Source organism: Ceratotherium simum, chromosome 28 (assembly GCF_057802395.1).
Source record: "Ceratotherium simum simum isolate JZ-2026a chromosome 28, ASM5780239v1, whole genome shotgun sequence".
In the NCBI taxonomy this organism is placed as follows: Eukaryota; Metazoa; Chordata; class Mammalia; order Perissodactyla; family Rhinocerotidae; genus Ceratotherium; species Ceratotherium simum.
The window spans coordinates 35720609-35743426 of record NC_141927.1 but is presented as its reverse complement, the minus strand read 5'-3'; the positions used below and the strand labels follow the sequence as shown (position 1 = coordinate 35743426).

The 22818-nt window shown below is 36.5% G+C and overlaps 1 protein-coding gene across 1 annotated transcript in view; it reads right to left on the bottom strand.

The window, feature by feature from the left end:
* ADAM32 (ADAM metallopeptidase domain 32) overlaps window positions 1-22818 on the bottom strand; it is a gene marked incomplete at its 5' end in the record, with an annotated part of 181699 nt that overhangs the window by 39564 nt on the left and 119317 nt on the right. Inside the window, 2 exons of the mRNA XM_087418258.1 lie at window positions 3236-3413; window positions 13833-13969. Coding sequence (XP_087274384.1) covers window positions 3236-3413; window positions 13833-13969 — 315 coding nt within the window. The remainder of the gene's footprint in view (window positions 1-3235; window positions 3414-13832; window positions 13970-22818) is intronic.

Here is a 22818-nt window from a genome sequence, read left to right as displayed (position 1 = left end):
AGATGGAACACTTATATATTGTTGGCAGGAATGTAAAATGGTCCAACCACTATGGAAAACAATATGGAGTTTCCACAAAAAATTCAAAATAGACCTACCATATGATTCAGCAATTCCACTTCTGGGTATATACCCAAAGGAAACGAAAACAGGATTTCAATGAGATATATGTACTCCCATTTTTATTGCAGCATTATTCACAACAGCCAACCATATGGAAACAAGCCAAATGCCCATCAACTGATTAATGGATAAAAAAGACATGCTACATATACACAATGGAATATTATTCAGCCATGAGAAAGGAAGATATCCTTCCATTGTGACAATATGGATGGACCTCGAGCACATGCTATGCAAGATAAGTCAGACAGAGAAAGACAAGTACTGTATGATGTCACTTATATGTGGAATCTATAAAAGTTAAACCTGTAAAAAACAGAGAATACAACAGTGGTTACCAGGGGTGGGAGTGGGAGAATAAAAGTGATGGTATTTAAGGGTACAAACTTGTAATGAATAGCAAATAAGCCATAGAGATCTAGTGTACAGTATAATGAATACAGACAATAATATTGTACTATAATCGTGTAATGTGATAAATATTGCTACATTGGCAATCATATAACAATATATAAATGTATCAAAGTAACACACTGTACACCTTAAATTTACACAATGTTAAACATCAAATTAATTCAATAATTAAAAAAAAACCTCTCAGCTAACTAGAAATAGAAGGAAACTTAAGATGATAAGGGGCATCTGCTAAAAAAAAAAAGAAAAGAAAAGCTTATATCTAATATATTTAATGGTGAAAGTCAGAAAGCTTTCCTCCTAAAAACAAGAACCAAACAAAGAAGAACACTCTCAGCACTTCTAATCAACACTAAATCCAAGATGAACTCACAGAAGTCCATTGCATTTTTTATACTAGCAACGGACAATTGCTAAATAAAATTTTAAAGCAATACTATCAAAACAAGTAAACTATAGAAGAACTAAATAAATTAAAGAAGACCTAAATAAGTGGAGAGAGACACCACGTGCATAGATTGGCAGACTCAGTATTGGTAAGAAAGTAATTCCCCCAAAATTGGTGGGTGATTGTAATGGATACAACACAATTCCAATCAAAGTCCCTACATTCACATGCTGATTCTCCAATTTATATGACAAGACAAAGGTCCTAGAATGGTAAAACTATGTTGGAAAGAGAAACAAATTTGGATGATTTACATTGTTTTCAAGACTTACTATAAAAGTACGTTAATTAAGACAGTGTAGAATTGGCATAAGAACAGACATATAAATAAACAGAAAAGAATCCAGAATAGATACACATGTATGGTAATTTATTTTCATAAGGACACTGAGGTAATACAATGTGAACAGATAGTCATTTTAACAAATACTGCTACAAAAATTTGATTTTTGTATGGAGCATAATGAACCTCAATCCAAATCTCTCACCAAACACAAAAACAAACTCAAAATGGATCACAGACTAAATGTAAAAGTTATAATAGTGCAAATTCTAGTAGAAAACATAGGAGAAAATATTCATGATCTTGGGTAAGCAAAGATTTTTTAGGACACAAAAAATCACAACCACAGTAGACAAAAATGATAAATTGGACTTCATACAAATGAAAAATGCCTGCTACTCAAAGATGTTCAGAAACTGAAAAGGAAATCCATAGACTGGAAACAAATATTTGTAATATACATGTCTGACAAGGTCTGGTCTCGTCTGTATAAAGAACTCTTACAAATCAATAATAAAAAACAAACAACCTAATTTTAAAAACTGGTGAAAGATTGGAATGGATTATTCAAACAAAAAACAGCCAAAGGGACATGAGAACATGCTCAACATCATTAGAGTCATCAAAGAAATACAAACCAAAATGAATGGCTAAAATTTTAAAGTCTACAATGTCAAATTTTGGTGAAGATGTGAAATTAAAGTTTCACATGTTGCTGATAGAAGTGTAAAACGATGCAACTACTTTGGAAAATAGTTTGGCAGTTTCTTACAAACACCCACACAGCATATGACACAGCAATTCAACTTTTAGGAATTCAGAATAATAGCTCAGTACTGTTAACAACTTAAATGTCCATTAGCAGGCAAATGGAAAAACACATTGTGGTATATGTAAACAATGAAATGCTATTCAAAACAAAAAGGAAGAAAGTATTGTGACATAAAACAATGTGGGTGAGTCTCGAAAACACTGCATTGAACAGAAGAAGCCAGACACAAAGAATATGTGCTGAATCATTCCGTTCATATGACTTTCTAGATCAGGTAAAACTGCTGTAATTAGAAGTTGCCTGGAGATGAGTAGAGGTGGGAATGACTGCAGAGAGACATGAATAAACTTTTGCAGATAATTAAAAGAATCTATATCTTAATTGCACGTATGCTTATACACATTTGTCAAAACACATCAATCTGTACACTTAAAATGGGTGCATTTTATTGTATGTTGATTATCTCCCAATAAAACTAATTTTAAAATAAATGAAGAAAAGTAAAGAGGGAAGACTTGTTCTACCAAATGGTAAAACATAACACAAAGGCATAGTAATTAAAACAATGTGATATGGGTACAAGTACATTCAGACCCCTGTATGTATAAAACCCTAATATCTTTTCCATCTATCTTGTAATCATGGCAATTTATAATATCTGCTTTGTTGCTGCAAATATTGAAATGTCTAGAAGCATTATTTCCTGGACCTTTTGCATTTATTATATTTTCAGTGCTTCCCTAGCAAGTGAATAATCCAAATCACCCAATGTTCAGACTGTAACATTAACACAGTCTTCCCTCACCATACTATTGATTCCATTGTGAAGTAATACCCTGAAGGATTCTTGATGGTCCGCTGACACATTCATCTTCAATTAGGCATTTATAAAATGTCGAAAGGTTAAGCACAGGCTTGGAAAAATATTATATATTTAGTCTGGAACCCAAAAGCTCATTCGAGATTCACCTTTTTTCCCATCAGCAATAATTTTTTGGGAGTACATTTTATATTTGTTCAAAACTCTTCAATCTATAAAACCTAGACAGTATATTTTTGTATTTCAACCTTGATTTCACATACTGCCAATATTCTGCATGGTACTCAGTCATATTTGAGATATATAGCATTTATGACAAAAAGATGAACTAAAACAACAAATTTATTAATCAATTTTCCTAGTTATCAGACTTACTTCCTCAGTACCACAGTCACAGTCTTCATTTCCCTCTACTCTGCGGTTACCACAAATTGATGTTGGAGGCGATTGCATTTGTGGCTTATTTTGAAGACATTTGACACCCATTTTTGAAATGAAATTTTCAAAGTCACTCAAACTGCAACTGCTAAATGTCTTCACACCACTGGATTGCCTAAAGATGAATCCATATAATGTCATTGTCAATATACTGCTGAAAACACAATTCTATAATATATAAATTAATTTCAAAATGCTAAATTTAATAGGTAATGATAAACGTTCATAACAAGTACTTAGAGGCCAAAATCATTCTTGAGGAGGTTATGTAATTTCATTCACTGGAATACATGTCCTTATTAAAACAAAATTAAACACAACCCAATAGCAAAGAACAACCCAATCAGAAAATGGGCAAAGGACTTAAATAGACATTTCTCCAAAGAAGACACATAAATGGCCAACAGGTACATGAAAAGGTGCTCAACATGACTAATCATCAGAGAATTGCAAATCAAAACCATAATAAGATATCACCTCACACCTGTTAAGAGGCTGTTATCATAAAAAAAGATAAGTGTTGGAGAGAATGTGGAGAAATTGGAACCATGGTACACTGTTGGTGGGAATGTATATTGGTACAGCTACTGTGAAAAACAGTAGGGAGGTTCCTCAAAAAATCAAAAATAGAACTACCATATGATCCAGCATTGCTACTTCTGGGTACATGTCCAAAATAATTAAAATCAGGATCTTGAAGAGATACCTGCACTCCCATGTTCAGTGCAGCATTATTCACAATAGCAAAGACATGGAAGTAACCTAAATGTCCATTGACAGATGAATGGATAAAGAAAATGGGATACATATGTGCAATGGAATATTATTCAGCCTTAAAAAAGGAAGGAAATCCTGCCATATGCAACAACACAGATGAACTTCAAGGACATTATGCTAATAAAATAAGCTAGTCACAGAAGGACAAATACTGTATAAGCTCACTTAAATGAGATATTTTAGTCGAACTCATGGATGCAGAGAGTAGAATAGTGGTTGTTAGGGGCTAGAATGAGGGGGAAATGGAGTCTAAATGGGGTTCAATGGGTATAAAGTTTCAGTTATGTAAGATGAATACATTTTAGATATCTGCTGTACAACATAGCACCTATATTTAACAATACTATATTGTATATTTAAAAATTTAAGGGGACTCCTGTTAACTATTCCTACCACAATAAAAAAATTAAGAATAATTTTATTTTTAAATGCATTACAAACTAATTCCAGCTAAGAGAAATTTTTGAGCTTTTGGATGTGACTGTATGCAAATTCTTGTATACAGAGGAAAAAATGGTTATATACGTGTATGATGCCTCTGCCTAGGTGAAATAAAACTGAAATGATGGCATGGAGAAAACCCTGTATCCATTTACATAAATTCCCAGATGTGTATCAATAACTCTAAATTTCTCTTCTTCTTCCTCCATCTTTCCCTTGACCATTATAAAATTAAGAACCAAGCCCTTTGAAAGTTTGAATCTCTTCTATTTCAATGTTTTTTCAATGTTTACTCATAGGTTTGTAGCACATATACAATAGAACAGATAATGAATTAAATTGCTAGTTGCTTGGGGCAGGAATTTTGTCCTCCTTATTGTCGGTATCACTTATTACCAGCACAGCTCATAGCAAATGTACAATCAACTGTCTATTGATTCTTCATAATAACAACAAACTTTTATTAAACAGACTATACTGTGCTTAGTCCTGAACTTTCTTAAAGATCTCAGAGAAACTATATTAATCAAAATTTTATATAATTATGTCCATATACCGACTAATAAAGATAACTTCAAAGAATATATGCGTAGGATGAATCACTCTCAATATGTAGTAAAAATCTGTAAGGCAAGGAGGAAACTGACATTTATTGAGCACCTAATATTCGCCAGACATTTTATATACTTGATTATTTAATCCTCACCACAAACCAGGGAGGCTGGTCTTGTCATCAGCATTTTATAGTAATTGAACTAAAGTTCAGAGAAGCTAAAAACCTCACCAAAATCAGACAGTTCATAAATTAGCATGATTAGGTATTCATACACAGTTGTTTAAGACCTCAAATTCAGTTACTTTTTACTCAAAAATTCATCTTTGAACATTACATAATTCAATAAAATATTAATAGATATTTTACTATATACAAGAAATTTTGATGATCTTACCACCAAAGCAGAAAGGTGAAGAAAATTTTTAACTAAAAAACTGTATACTATTTTAGCTCTGGGAACTATTTATAGTCAACTATATATAATCCCTACTCATTCACCTTTTTGCTGCCCCATAATGGCAGTTCTTGAGAACATGTATTCCCAAAGTTTATTTGTAATCAATTATCTGGAGCTTTTTTTTTTCATTTTTTGGTTGAGATTTTGCACTCTGAATTCTAATGCTATGTTAGCTTTCTTCCCAAATTATTTTATAAAAGCTTATTGAAACTACGATATAAGTAGCCTAAGTTCTATGTTCAAAGAACAGAGAAATTAAGTGACAGAAGGAAATGATGGGAAAGAAAGTAGTTTTCTGAAGTTGGGGTTAGAACCGACAGCATTTTGAAAAAAGAAAAGTTTATCTTTTACATTATTTCATTTTCCTTCAGAGTCTTTCTCTCTGCTACACTTTTTTCCCCTAAATTCCCTGTTCTCACTGCTCTTGTGTATCCCTACACCACCATTTTAATACCCTCCTAGGCCTTCCCTACTCCTCAAATAATAAGACATACCACCACAATGATAAATAACTTACAAATATCTTAATTACTTGAATCCTCACAACAACTGTATTATGTAGCTATCATGACCCTCATTTTTCAGATGAGAAAATGAAAGGTTAGAAAAATTAGCAAACAAGTGAAAGATTCCAAAGTTTCATGCTCCCCTCAATGTATTCCATACTCCAAAATGGTATCCCCACTCCCTCAATCAAACTTCCATAGCTTAATGAAATTGCTCTTAGCAAGGAATTAACAGAAAGAATATGAATAAAATAATTCAATGCCTTTAAACTGATAACTCCATGCTCCTCCTAAATGTTTTTGCCTTTTTGTAAAATGATGCAACCAGATCAGTGAGCATACCTTGACCCTGAGTTTTCCCTACGTTCCTACATTCATAGCTATTGCAATTTTCTATGCCTCTTTCCTCTCTCCACTTCTGAACTCATTTCTGTGTTCAGACTGCCTAGAAACTGAGGGTTTAAGGCAAGAGCTACCCATTTTTTTAAAGTAGATATAAATTAAATGATCAAAATAATATATAATCATGAGCCGCATACTGACGTTTTGGTCAATGATGGACCAACAGTGGTCCCACAGATTAGTACCATATAGCCTCGGTGTGTAGTATACCATCTAGATTTGTGTAAGTATACTCTATGATGTTCACACAATGATGAAATTGCCTAACGACCCACTTCTCAGAACGCATCCCTGTTGTTAAGCAACGCATGACTGTATTAGAAGGATCACTGAAGTATAAGAATCAAGTTTGTACACACACATACTAATGTTCTCTTTCTACTTGGTTTAAGTTAATTCTAATATATTAACTGTCTTCTATATGAAGTCAGTATGGAGTAGAGAAAATAACAAAGCTTTGAGTTAGATAAACCTGTTGCCTACTACCAACCCTGTGACTTGAGGCTTTAGGAAAAGCTATTATACTCTCTAAGTCTCAGTTTTCTCATCTTCAAAAGAGAGATAATACCCATCCACTTCATAGCACTCTTGTGAGGACTAAATATAATTAAACAAGGAAAGGGCCTAATACAGCTCTGTGGCTTATAGTAAGTGCTCAATAAATCATTGGTGATATTACTGACAGCAGCTGAAGTTTGGCCACTAATTAACTGTATATCCAATGTAGAGTCATTTAGGCTGTCTGGACTCCAGGGACGTTTTAAAAATAAAAAACATTAAATGGAAATAATAATATTTTCTCCTTACTTGTTCTCATGCCTTCTTTGAAAATTACATAAAATAATATATAAGATGGACTGTGGAAATGCAAAAGATATATATATATCTTTTGTTAAAATTAAGATAACACTTGCCCTATACACATCACAAGAGTTTTATAAGAAACTGGAGAACATGTATGAAAGCATTTTAAATATTATAAAGTACCATAGGAATCTAAAAGTATACTAGTACAGATTCTAAAGCCAGAATGCCTGAGTTCACAACTCAGGTCTGCCACAAACTAGCTATCTGAGCATGATAATTATCCTTTTTATAACTCAGTTTCTCATCTGTAAAAATGGGAATAATAAGACCTGCCCTATAGAGCTGTTGTGAGAATCAAATGAGCTAATATATGTTAAGTGTTTGGGATGGTCTCTAGCACATAGTAAGCACAACATAAATAGCTGTTATTCTTACTGTCATTAATACTAGACTCTGGGTGACCTACGCATACAAGTCACAGCATACTTGAGAATAGCTGGCCAAACGGACAATAGGCCCAAAATAGTAATTCTCATTTTGTTTATATAGCTTTATAAATTATATATTGGATTTAATAAACATATTATTATAATATTTATTTAATTTATTATATATTTAATTTAATAAAATATATAATACTTTATATATGTATAAAATATTGTTTGTATATATAATCCATTTAGAGATAATTAATATAACATGTGTGCATACACATAGATTTATATGTTTGAGTTTGAGCTATTTTTAAAATGTAAGAGTTAACCCTTGCATAGTGCTTAAGAGTAACTATAAAAAGAGTATGGTTGCAAAAATTAATACCTTATTTTCACTTGTAGCTTTTGATTTTTCTTCAGTTATGAACAGGTCACATTTAGCACAAGCCCTTTTCACAAATAAAAACACTGTAGAATACTCGTGACACCTGCCTAACCCTTGACTGATATATACTATTGGGGGTACACTGGCAAACAGAAATCACTGTAACTAATCTATCACATATTTATGGGATTTTACGGTTTAGAAAATACTCTCCCATTTTATTTTCTCATTTCATTCTTACATCACTCTGTGAAATAAGAGAATAGGCATAATCATTCTCATTTTAAAGATGAAAAAAATAAATCTAAGCAAGGTTGAGTAATTTCTCCAGAGTCACACAAATATTATATATTTGATACAGGTCTCCAACCAGGACTTCTTATTCTTTCGATGGTAGTTTTTCTACAACATTAAACTACTCTAAAAGCAAAACCAAAAATTCTGTCTAAAAACAAATGCCACTTGTTTTGGCCTACTGATATATTTTTAAAGATCCTTACTAAGTGATTTCATAAAATATACAGCCTAAGGAGAATTCCTTTGCTAATGTATCTTGCATACTGGATTTGTTAACATTGACTGTTCTTTTTGTTTAGAAGTAAATTGCAGAAATAGAAGTACAATGATGTACACCTGAAATTTTTACAATGTTATAAACCAATGTTACTGCAATAAACAAAAAATTAAAAAAAAAAAAAAAAAAAAAAAAAGAAGTAAATTAACTTTTTTTCCAAAATAACATCATAAGATGACATTTTCTACAAAACACATAACTTGTATGTAATTAGGAAATGAACTGAATAAATATTCAAACTATTAAATAGTTTATATTTGTAAAACCCCATGCTATCTGAACCACTGTAAAAGTTACTTAAATTAAGTCTTCCTGATCTTTTACTTGGACTCAATAGCCTCCTACTGATTTCTCCTTACTTCAAACTTCATCTTCCAAAGTCACTAGATGCTTCTTTCAAAAAAGGAAAACCCACCATATAACATTCCTATTTATTTAATTTTATTATTTTATTGACGTCATATTGGCTTATAACGTTGTGAAATTTCAAGTGTACGTTATTAAATATCAGTTTCCCTATAGACTGCTTTGTGCCCACCACCAATAGTCTAGTTTTTATCCGTCACCATACATATGCCCCTTTACCACTTTCACCCTCGCCCCGCCCCCATGTTGCAAGTGGCACGATTTTGTCTTTTTTTTAAGTCTGAGTGGTATCCATTGTGTGTGTGTGTGTATATATACCACATCTTCTTTGTCCATTCATCCGTTGGTGGGCACTTGGGTTGCTTCCACGCCTTGGCTACTGTGAATAATGCTGCAATGAACATAGGGGTACATAAATCTTTTTGAATTGCTGAGTTCATGTTCTTTGGATAAATATCCAGTAGTGGGATAACTGGATCGTATGGTATTTCTACTTTTAATTTTTTGAGAAATCACCATACTGTTTTTCGTAGTGGCTGCACCAGTTTGCATTTCCACCAGCAGTGTATGTGATTCCCTTTTCTCCACATCATCTCCAAAATTTGTTATTTTTTGTCTTGTTAATTATACCCATTGTGACAAGTATAAGGTAATATCTCATTGTAGTTTTGATTTGCATTTCCCTAATAATTAGTGATGTTGAACATCTTTTCACATGCCTGTTGGCCATCTGTATATCTTCTTCAAAAAAATGTCTGTTCATATCCCCTGCCCATTTTTTGAGCAGGTTGTTTGTTTTTTGTTGTTGTTGAGTTGTATGAGTTCTTTATGTATTTTGGAAATCAACCCCTTATTGGATATATGATTTGGAAATATTTTCTCCCAGTTGGTGGGTTGTCTTTTCATTGTTTTCATGGTTTCCTTTGCCTTGCAAAAGCTTTTTAGTCTGATATAGCCCCATTTATTTATTTTTCCTTTTCTTTCCCTTGCCTGAGTAGACACGGTATTTGAAAATATCTTTCTAAGACCGATGTCCAAGAGTGTACTGCCCGTATTTTCTTTTAGGAGTTTTATGGTCTCAGGTCTTACATTCAAGTCTTTAATCCATTTTGAGTTAATTTTTGCGCATGCTATAAGATAATGGTCTATTTTCATTCTTTTGCATGTGGCTGCCCAGTTTTCCCAAAAACATTTATTGAAGAGACTTTCCCTTCTTCATTGTATGTTCTTACCTCCTTTGTCAAAGATCAGCTATTGACAGATGTGTGGTTTCATTCCTGGGCTCTCAATTTTGTTCCATTGATCTGTGTTTTTGTGCCAGTACCATGCAGTTTTGATTATTGTAGCTTTGTAGTATATTTTGAAGTCAGAGATTGTGATATCTCCAGCTTTGTTCTTTTTTTTTCAGGATTGCTTTGGCTATTCGGGGTCTTTTGTTGTTCCATATAAATTTTAGCATTCTTTGTTCTATTTCTGTGAAGAATGTCTTTGGGATTCTGATTGGGATTGCATTGATTCTATAGATTGCTTTAAGTAATATGGACCTTTTAACTATGTTTATTCTTCCAATCCAAGAGTATGGAATATCTTTCCATTTCTTTGCGTCTTCTTCAATTTCTTTCAATGTCTTATAGTTTTCAGTGTATAGGTCTTCCACCTCCCTGGTTAAATTTATTCCTAGATATTTTATTCTTTTTGTTGTGATTATAAATGGGATCAAGGCAAGTCTTGATAAATTTAAGAAGATTTAGATCATATCAAGCATCTTTTCTGACCACAATGCTATGAAACTACAAGTCAACTACAAGAGAAAAGCTGGGAAAGGCACAAATATGTGGAGATTAAACAACATGATACTTAAAAACCATTGAATCAATGAAGAAATCAAAGGAGAAATCAAAAAATACCTGGAGACAAATGAAAATGAAAATACAACATACCAACTCATGGGATAAGCAAAAGTGGTACTAAGAGAGAAATTTACAGCAATACAGGCCTAGCTCAACAAACAAGAAAAATCTCAAATAATTAATCTTAACCTACACCTAAGAGAAGTAGAAAAAGAAGAACAAACCAAGCCCCAAGTGAGGAGAAGAGGAAAATAATAAAAATCAGAGCAGAAATAAATGAAATAGAAACTAAAAAAACAATAGAAAGGATCAATGAAACTAAGAGCTGCTCCTTTGAGAAGATAAACAAAATTGACAAACTCTTAGCCAGACTCACTAAGAAAAGAAGAGAGAAGGCACAAATAAAATTAAAAATGAAAGAGGAGAAATAAGAACGGATACCACAGAAATACAAAGGATTATAAGAGAATACTATAAAAAGCTATATACCAACAACTTGGATAACATAGAAGAAACGGATAAATTCCTAGACTCATACAACCTCCTAAAACTGAATCAAGAAGAAATAGAGAATCTGAATAGAATAAATAAGTAAAGAGAAGGAAACAGCAATCAAAAACCTCCCAAAATACACACACACACACACACACACACACACACACACACACCAGTCTCATTCCACATCCCCCCAATCCCATCTTCCTCCCATTAAAAGCAACAACAACTACCAACCTCTCCAAACCCTTTCTAAATAAAGTATATGAGTCTACCTCTCACACTGTTAAGTGTAGTTTAAGATTAATTATTTGAGTTTTTTTTGTTTGTTGAGGTAGGCCTGTATCGCTATAAATTTCCCTCTTAGCACCACTTGTGCTGCATCCCATAAGAGTTAGTATGTTATGTTTTCATTTTAACTTGTCTCCAGGCATTTTTTGATTTCTCCTTTGATTTCTTCATTGATCCAATGGTTTTTCAGTAGCATGCTGTTTAGTCTCCACATATCTATGACTTTCCCAGTTTTTCACTTGTAGTTGATTTCTAATTTCAGAGCACTGTGGTCAGAAAAGATGCTTGAGATGATTTCAATCTTCTTAAATTTATTGAGGCTTGCCTTGTTTCCCAACATATGGTCTATCTTTGAAAATTCTCCATGTGCACTGAAGAATGTGTATTCTGCTGTTTGGGGATGGAATGTTCTATATATAGCTATTGAGACCATCTGGTCTCGTGTTTCATTTAAGGCCATTGTTTCTTTGTTGACTTTCTGTCCGAATCACCTGTCCGTTGATTTAAGTGGGGTGTTGAGTTCCCCTACTATTTTTGTGTTGCTGTCAATTTCTCCCTTTAGGTCTATTAACAGTTGCTTTGTATACTTTGGTGCTCCTGTGTTAGGTGCATATATATTAATAAGTTTTATGTTCTCTTGGTGGAATGTCCCTCATTATTATATACTGCCCCTCTTTGTCTCTCATTATCTTTTTTATATTGAAGTCTGCTTTGTCTAATATAAGTATGGCTATACCATACACTTCATTTTTTTAAAAATCTTAGTTCTATATTTTCTCCTCCATCTGAAGCATTTCTAGATTTCTATCTTCTATGCCACTTACTCTCTGCTCTATAAGATCTGCTCTATTTTTTATGGATTCTACGTTATTTTTTATCTCATAAATTGTGTTCTTTGTGTCCAGAATTTCTGTATAGTTTTCTTAAGGGCTTCAATCTCTTTGGTGAAATATTCCTTCTGCTCATTAATTTTATTCCTGAGATCACTGAACTGTCTTTCTGTGTTTGCTGGTAACTCGTTGAGTTTCTTAATGACAACTATTTTGAATTCTCTGTCATTTAAATTGTAATCTTCTGTGACTTCAGGTTTGGTTTCTGGATACTTGTCATTTTCCTTCTGTTCTGCAGTGTTACTGTAGCTCTTCACGGTGTTTGATGAATTGATCCTCTGCCAGTGCATATGTGGTAGTATCTGGTCGCAGATTCCACCTACTGTCACTTCCGGGGGAGGTAGGGGCTGTGTTTTCTGTTTCTGCCCCATCTGCTCTGAGTTGTGCCATTTGGGCTGCTCTGCATTCGTACCAGCTGGCTGCAGCCGCTCAGTGAGTCATACTCACATGGACAGGGCTGCTGCACTTGGCAGGCAGGTCACACTCGTGCATGAAGGGCGCCTTCATGAGGGCTAGCTGCTGCGTTTGGTGGGTGAGTGGGTTGCGCTCTTGCAGGTGGGGCCACTGTGCTCATCAGGTAGTCGTGATCATGTGGGTAGGGCACCTTTGCATGGGCTAGTGCTGGACTTGACAGGCAGGTTCCATGGGCTGCTGCACTTGGCAGGCTGGGTGCCTTCGCAAGGGCCAGCACTGCACTCAGCAGGCAAGGTGCCTTTGCAGGGACTAAGCCACCACAACTGGTGGGGAGAATCTGCATGGTCAGGGGCAGCACGGCATGGTGGGCGCTCCTGCAGTCCGGGCTACCACTCTGAAAGCGTTCATGTATCAACCAGGTTGTCCCCCCCTCCACTCACAGTTGCGCCGGCTGCTATGTGAGGATCTATGTCCTGGATCACTTCAGCCGGGGTGGGGGAGGTCCACTCCCTTAGTTCTACTACTTCCCGGGGGTCCAGTACACCCACCTTCAGATGTATAGCTGTGTGGATCTCTTAAGGGTCCTGTTGTGTTGTGTAGAGAATCCTCTGTTGGTTAATGAATCTTTGTTTAGATGTAACTTAGAGGGGAGAGACAAAGGGAACAATCACCCCGCCATGATGCTGACATCACTTGTTAGCCTTGAGTGTTCTTAATGGTACACCTCCTTCCATATTCCTCTTACACTTAAAATTTCGTGTTTCTATTTTGTAGTACTTAGTCCATTTATAGCTAATTTGTCCCATAAGTAAATACTAAATTTTTGCACCTTAAATATATAAAAAAATAAACATAACCAATAAATAAATCTTATTTTTAAAAAACTTACATAGCTTCTGGATTCATTATACAGATTGCTCCTGAACACTGACATTTCTTTGGGTCATCATATGATATTCCCAGACTGATTCCCAGCATCTGGGTGACAATAACTGAAAATGCTTCCAAAGTTATCTCCTTGGGATACTAACATTAACAACAGAAAAAATTAAAATGAAAGACAATTCATTGAAGGGTGGTAAAAAAATATTTTTCTAATTCTGAACATTTTTATTGTTTTATCAAATACTTAAGAATAGGGAAATATAGTTCATTGGACAGATGAGAAGCTAAAGCTCTTCTTATGAAATTATACTGAGATATAATCATATTGAGTCTATTCCAAGATTTGCCATGATTTAACAATTGAATGTCTAACATAATTCTTAAGTAGCTACCATAACTATGTAAAAGGGCTGTCTTTACCTTATATTTTTGGCTATATGGACCATAATCTTCAATTTACTTAATTTCTTACAACAGCTGTCATATTCATTTAGGATAGTACATATGATACTCCGCCTCCCAGCTCACAAAGTGGCTACATAACTAAATTATTCAGTTTAAGTGCGCTATCTGCTTCCTGCCAGGATGGGACACTGATAATTCATAATATGCAATGACATCATGATTTCTCAAATTATTACCAAATCTGGCATAGGATAAGGTGCAGGTGGAGGACAAGTTGTGAGAAAGATTAAGGCACTTCATTGATATAATGACAAACTATAATAAAGATTTTTGGGTCAACTGGCTTCTTATGACAGCAATAGAGAATGTACATTATGAAAAACATAAAGGGAAAGCTATAAATGAGCAACTGAGAATGCAATAGGCAATCAGAAAGCCTCTGTAACAGCACTGTAGTAACTCCTCATCTTCTGTAGTTGTTGGATTGACATGGCAGATGACCAATCTCATGGCCTAATTATAAGGACTGCAAGGTTGCAGCACCAATTTAACCCTCAAACCTACCAGTTTTGGTGGGGAAGGGATGGGAAACTTGGGATGGGAACAATAGGTGTGACATGGACAAATATCCCTGGACTTCCCTTGCCAGCAGAGGAAGCTTCCTTATAAACAATGAGAGAATCCCTACATCTGAAAAAACAACACGTTTAATGACAATACCCTGGACATTTGCCTCACCACCCCTCATTGCCTCTGGGTCCATATTAATAATTAAATCACAACAGGAGTGATGTCACCAAGATGACAACATAGGTTGTTCCCAACTTCTCTCCCCCTCACAAGAAGAACAACTAAAAACCATTCATGGACAAGACACCACTGAGAAAATCCTAGAGCACAGAGATGAGGCTGAAGCACCTCCTGCACCAACAGAGACAAGACAGACAGCATTAGAAGGGTAAGAGGAGTAGCTGCACGCTGACTGAACTGCCCCTCCCCAAGGCTGGCACAGCACCACACTGAGAGGTCTCCCTAGAGACTACTGTTCTTCAAGTGGCAAAAGAGAGCTCAGGGTGGACATCCAGCTCCCCCAGCATTGTGCTTCACTTCTTGGGAGCCCCCACTCAAGTCTCGCCTCACGGGGATCACAGAGGATGTTGTGAGGCTTGACCACTGGGATCTGATTGTGATGGAGAAGGAGGGAGTGGCATGCAACAACCAGCGTTTGGATCTTGGCAGACCAGGGTCTGACCTGCAGCACCCAAGTAGTAGTCCTAATCAGCAGCTTTGCTCATCTGCAGAGCCAAGACAGTGCAGCAGTCTGACCAGAACCCTTGACAGGGTGCAGGTCTGCCTGATATGGTTCCTCAGGGAAAAGTCTTGCCAGCTCTGGATCCCAATCTGTCCCCCACCCCACGGGGAAACTAAATCATAGCCCTACCCAGTGCTGAGTGTAGCTACTGGCCCCACCTGACCAGAAGCCTGATTGAAACACCTGGGAGCTGTACAGCCCAGCAAAGCTCAAGCAGAGAGTAAGGCAGGCAGAGCTGATTGTCTACAGAGCAAAGCCGGTGGCACTGTTTGGCCAGAGAACTTGGGGTGTGAGTTAGCTTAAGTCAAGACCACAAACAAAGCTTTGCTGGGCTTGAAGTCAGTTCTGCCCAGGCAAGTGAGCTAATTCATAGCCCCGCCAATTGCTAAATGTAGCTCCTGACTCTGCCCAACCAAAAACCTTAACCACAAACACCTGAGAGTCTGCTTGGAGCCTACCCTCCCACTCTCCCTGGGCAGGGGAGCTAATTCATAGCCCCATCCACCACTGAATGTAGTTACCAGCCATGCCTGAACAGAAAGCTTGGCTGGAAAATGTGGAAGCTGTGTAGCCCAGCAACACTCAAGCTGCGAGTATAGAAGCCAGAGCTGATCATCCACAGAGTAAAGCCAGTACCACTGTTCAGCCAGGGAACTTGGGGTGTGGATCAGCTTGAGTCACGACCACAAAGAGCCAAGGTGCTTCTCTCCCTCCACCTGGTCAGGGAAACTAATTCCTAGCCCCTTCCATTGATGAATATAGCCTTCAGCCAGCCGGATCAGGGAAGCTAAACAGAGCACACAAGAAGCTGCAAAGCCATTTGCATATAGTGACACTTGAACAGAGAGCACAGCTTATGGCTTTCCCTATCTTCACAGCAAAACCAGTAGCCTCATCTGGCCAAGGAAATCAGTGCACAGTCTTGAATGATTCACGTCCCCAAACAATGAGCCCTGCAGGCCATGGGGCCCTGCCAGGGCAGACAAGCTAATTCATAGCCCACCTACTGCTGAGTAAAGTACCCTGTCCTGACCGTCTAGGAAGGCTGACCAGCAAACCCAGGCAACCACAGAGTAAATCCTACAGCCTCGCTTGGACAGGGAACCAAGCCAGCAGTCCTTTCCAACTGTTATCAGCCAGTGGCACCCCCAACCCTGATTTCAGAGCTTGGGCAGTGGCCTCACTCAAAAATAGGCACCGATAGCAAGCCCCACTTGCCTAAGGACATTATCAGTGGACACATCCAGAAACCCAAACTGAGCTGACTGGTGAAGCACTGTCTCTGCCAAAGCAAACCTGTAAAACCTAGAAGAGAAGACCACTTACTCAAATGTACAGATACCAACATAAGGAATCAAGGATCACGAAAAATCAGGTAAATGTGAAACAACCAGAGGAAGCTAATAAAGCTGCAATAACTAACCATAAATAAACGGAGATCTATCTACTTCTGTCAGAGAAGTAATTCACAATAATGTTCTTAGAGAAGTTTAGTGAACAATAAGAATACAAAGACAACTAAAGAAAATTAGGAAAACAATGCATAAACAAAATGAGAAGTTCAACTAAGAAAGAGAAACCATCAAAAAAAACCCACACATATCCTAGAGCTGAAAAATACAATGATTGAACTGAAGAATTCAATAGAGAGCTTCAACAGCAGACTCAACCATGCAGAATAAAGAGTCAGTGATCTAGAAGGCAGGACATTTGAAATTATCCAGTCAGAGGACCAAAAAGGAAAAAGAATGAAAAAGAGTGAGGAAAGCCTACTAGACTATGCAACACAATCAAAAGGAACAATATCCACATTATGGGAATTCGAGAAGGTGAAGAGAAAAAGAAAGAGACAGAAAGTATATTTAAAGCAATAATGGCTGAAAACTTCCAAAACCTGGGGAGAGAAATGAATATCCAGACACCTTAGGCACAGAAGACCCCAGATAGGTTGAATCCAAATACGGCTACACCAAGGTACATTATAATTAAATTGTCAAAAGTCAAAGAAAAAGAAAAAATTTTGAAAGAAGCAAGAGAAAAGAAACAAGTTACATAAAAGGGAACCCCCATAAAACTATCAACAGATTTCTCAATAGAAACTTTTCAGGTAAGGAGAGAACGGGATAATAGATTCAAAATGCTGAAAGAATAAAACTGTCAAACAAGAGTTGTATATCAGGCAAAGGTGTTCTTCAGAAATGGACAGATAAAGACTCCCAAACAAACAAAAGCTGAAGGAATTTATCACCAATAGACCTGCCTTACAAGAAATACTAAAGGGAGTTCTTTGAGTGGAAGTAGAAGAATGCTAATTAGCATCATTAAAACAAAAAAGTTAGATTCTCTAATACGGTAATGGTGGTGTGTAATTCACCTATTTGTTAGGCCACAAATCAAGTCCTAGCAAATTCAAGATTGAAATCACACCAAATACCTTCTCTGACCACAAGGGTGTGAAACTAGAAATCAACAACAGGAGAAAAACTGGAAAAGTCACAAAAACGTGGAAATTAAACAACACTCTCCTGAACAACCAATGGATCAAAGACGAAATTAAAGGGGAAATAAACAAGTATCTTGAGACAAACACAAATGGAGACGTAACATACCAAAACTTATAGGATGCAGCAAAAGCAGTATTAAGAGGGAAGTTCACAGTAAAAAAAATGCCTACATTAAGACAGAAGAAAGATCTCAAATAAACAAGCTAACTCTACCTCTCAAGGAAGTGGAACAAGAACAAACTGAATCCAAATTTAACAGGAGGAAGGAAATAAAGATTAGAGCAGAAATAAATGAAATAGAGAACAAGAAAACAATAGAAAACATTAACAAAACTAGGAGTTAGTTCTTTGAAAAGATAGACAAAATAGACGAATCTTTAGCTGGAGTCATCAAGGAAAGAAGAGACAGGACCCAAATCAACAAAGTTATAAATGACAGAAGAGACATTAGAACTGATTCCACAGAAGTAGTAAGTATCATAAGAGGTTACTATGAACAACTACATGCCAAAAACTAGACAAGCTAGAAGAAATGAAAAACTTCTTAGAAACATACAAGCTTTCAAGACTAAATCAGGAAGAAATAAAAAATCTGAAAAGACCAATTACTTATAAGGATAACCAAAAATCTCCCAAGGAAGAAAAGCACAGGACTTGAGGGCTTCACCAAATTTTTCCAAACATTTAAACATCAAAAATAATGACAACACTTCTCAAACTCTTCCAAAAATTCGAAGAGAAAGGAATATTCTCAAATTTATTTCATGACATTGCATTACTCAACACCAAAGCCAGAAAAGGACTACTATGAGAAAAGAAAACTACAGGCCAATATCCCTGAAGAATATAGATGCAAAAATTCTCAATAAAATACTAGCAATCCAAAATCAGCAGCACATTAAAAGGATCATTCACCATGATAAAGTGGCATTTATCCCTGGGGTGCAAAAATGGTTCAACATATGCAAATCAATAAATGTGATACATTATATTAATAGAATAAAATAAAAAATCATATAATAATCTCAACAGATGCAGAAAAAGCATTTGACAAAATTCTACATTCATTCATGATAAAAACTCTTAACAAATTAGGTATAGAAGGAATAGACCTCAATATAATAAAGGCTAATTATGACAAGTCCAAATCTAACATCATATTCTATGGTGAAAGATTGAAAGCTTTTCCTCTAAGGTTATGAACAAGATGAGGGTGCCCACTCTCACCACTCCAATTAAACATAGTGCTGGAAGTCCTAGCCAGGGTAATAACGCAAGAAAAAGATAAAAGGAATCAGAATTGGAAACTGTTAAAAACAAGACAACAGGTCCAAAATGGAGTTACTTATATTAAGTCCCACATTGCCAAACTGAGACTTAATTACAGTTTCATCTTTCCTAGAAATGAAATCTCAAACCACTCAATCAAGAATCACCAAATCAGTACTAGTTAGGTAGTCTGCCTGATAGCCCCCTGTCATTCCCTGAAGGAAAGTGACTTTGCCACAACCAATCCACTTTTTGCTAGTATAACTTCCTTGTTATCACTCCCTTCTGCCTATAAAAGTCTTTTATTGTGTACACCTCCTCAAAGCTTTTTTCTATCTGCTAGATTGGATGCTGTCAATTCATGAATCGTTGAATAAAGCCAATAAAATCTTTAAAATAAATTCATTTGAGGGCCGGGCTGGTGGTGTAGTGGTTAAGTTCACACACTCCACTTCAGCGGCCTGGGATTCACAGGTTCAGATCTCAGGCACGGACATATGCATCCCTCATCAAGCCATGCTGTGGCAGTGTCCCAGATACAAAATAGAGGAAGATTGGTACAGATGCTAGCTCAAGGCCAGTCATCTTCAACAAAACAAGAAAGAGGGAGATTTGCAACAGATGTTAGCTCATGGACAATCTTCCTCACCAAAAAAAAAATCATTCAGTTGAATTTTGTTTTTTAACAAAAGAAGTAAAATTGTCTCTATCTGCAGATGACATGATTTCATATATAGAAAATCCTAAAAACTCTACTAAAAACCTGTTAGATTGAATCAATGAATTCTTAACGTTGCAGGATACAAAATAACACACAAAAACTGGTATTGTTTTTATGCACTAGCAATGAATTATCTGAAGAAGAAATAAAACAATCCCACTTACAATTGCATCGAGAACAATAAAATACCTAGGAATAAATCTACCAAAGGAGGTGAAAGAGCTCTACACTGAAAACTACAAGACATTGATGAAAGAAACTGAAGAAAACACAAATAAACAAAAAGGTATCCTATGTTCATGGGTTAGAAGAATTAACATTGTTAAAATGTCCACCCTACTGAAATCCACGTATAAATTTGATGCAGCCCCTGTAAAAATTCCAAAGGCATTTTTTACAGAAGTAGAAAATGCAATCCTAAAATTTATATGAAACTAGAAAAGACTCTGAAAAGCCAAAGCAACCCTGAGAAAGAAGAACAAAGTGGGAGGTATCACACTTCCTGATTTTAAGCTATATTGTAAAATTAGAGCAATCAAAGCAGTACGATACTGGCATGAAAACAGACAAATAGACCAATGGAACAGAACTGAGGACTCAGAAATAAACCCAAGCATATATATAGTCAACTAATATTTGACAACAGAGCCGAGAATACTCAATGGAGATAAAACAGTTTCTTCAATAAACAGTGCTGAAAAATTGGATATTCACATATAAAAGAATGAAACTAGACCCTTATCTTACACCACTAACAAAAAGTAACACACAATAGACTAAAGACTTAAATATAAGACCATAAACCATAAAATTCCTAGAAGAAAACAAAAAAAAGCTCTGTGACGTGTATTAACAACCGTTTTTTTATATGACACCTAAAAGACAAGCAACAAAATCAAAAATAAACACGTGGGACTACATCAAACCAAAAAGCTTCTGCACAGCAAAAGAAATGATCAACAAAACGAAAAGACAAACTCAGAATGGGGAAAATATATGCAAATCATATATCTGATAAGGGATCAATATCCGAAATAGATTTTTTAAAAACCTCATACAATTCAACATCAAAAAAAAAAACACTAATAATCCAATTAAAAAATTGGCAAAAGACCTGAAAAGACATTTTTCCAAACAAGATATACAGATGGCCAACAGGTACGAGAAAAATTGTTCAACATCACTTATCATTAGGGAAATGCAAATCAAAACCACAATGGGATATCACCTCACACCTGTTAGAATGGCTATCAACAAAAAGATAAGAGATAAATGCTGGTGAAGATGTAGAGAAAACAGAACCCTTGTGCACTGTTGGTGGGGTTGTAAATTGGTACAGCCACTATGGAAAACAGTACGGAGGTTCCCCAAAATATTAAAAATTAAACTACCATATGATCCAGCAATTCCACTTCTGAAAATATATCTGAAGAAAACATTGTACCAGATAGTGTGGTTGAGTTAGGAAGAAATTTGGTTGGTGCTACTTAATGGGGAAGGAGAACTATGTTGATCAATGGAAAACTATGGCAATGCAACAACGACAAGAATACCAAGGACTCATATTCCATAGGAATGTAAGAAAGGTCAACAGGTAAATAACCCCATCAAGTTATGCTGCCAGTAGTAGGTAAGAGGAGCAAAGAATGTAGACGGAAGAAGTAGCTATGATCACTCACAACCAGAGACACAAGTGAGGATCACACCAAAATTATTTTGTTTCCTCTTTCTCCTTTTCTCCCTCAGTCTCTTATATAAAGAACACTGGTGGTAGCTAACTTTTTGGTTTCAGGAGGGAATATAACTAAATTAACAATAAGGCAGGAGAGAAGTCAAGATGGCGGCATACGCAGACTCTGAACTCACCTCGTCCCACAGACACAGCAGATTTACAACTAATCCTGGAACAATTACCTCTGAGACAGAACTGACAACTGGATAAGAGAAACCCCTGTAACAAACGACACTCCTGACTGAGATGGAAGAGGTAGAAATTCCCTTCTGGAGAGAAAAAATGCCACCTTCACAAGCGCAACAGCCTTCCCTGGAGGAGTGGGGGACCTAAGCTGGGGAGCATTGTCACTATAAGCATTTTTTAGACTCAGAACAACTGAGATGAGTGTGATAATATCTGGCTTTCTTGGCTACTAACAACAATAAGGAATACCCCTGTAAAAGCTGGGGAATAAGGAAAGTAAAGCTGGCTCTTAAAGGGCCCATGCACATATTCACCCATTTCGGAAAGCAACCTAAAATCACCAGAAGGAAAGGTGCACAGACCTTTGGTGAAAAGGTTAGATAGTCTCTGGGTGCATCTTGGTGAGACGTTAGACCTCTCCAGGGACTGGGACATTGGTAGCAGCCATTGTTGTGACCTGGTGTGGGCATGCTGATGCAAGACACTGGCAGACATCATTGGAGTTCTCCCTGTACCTGATAGCCCAGGGTCTGCCACACACACTAGAGCACCGATTTAATCTAGCTCAGCCAAGGAAAGCAGCCCACCTAGGGACTGGCCCCACCCAACAACAATACCTCAGGCAATTTGTGGGCCTGCATAGGCTAGGTGCCTGGATTTGCTGCAGCCAGGGGAGTGGGCCCACCTCTGTGGGGCAGAGCATGCATGACTACTGGGTGGAGTGTGTAGGGCACTGATCGACTGTGTAGGGTCTCTGCCATGGGACAACTGGGTGTGCTTCATGGGGTTGGGATGCACACATGGGACACGACTGTGTTGACTGTGTGTGTGGCCCTATGGGCGGTGGGGCTAGTCAGCTGC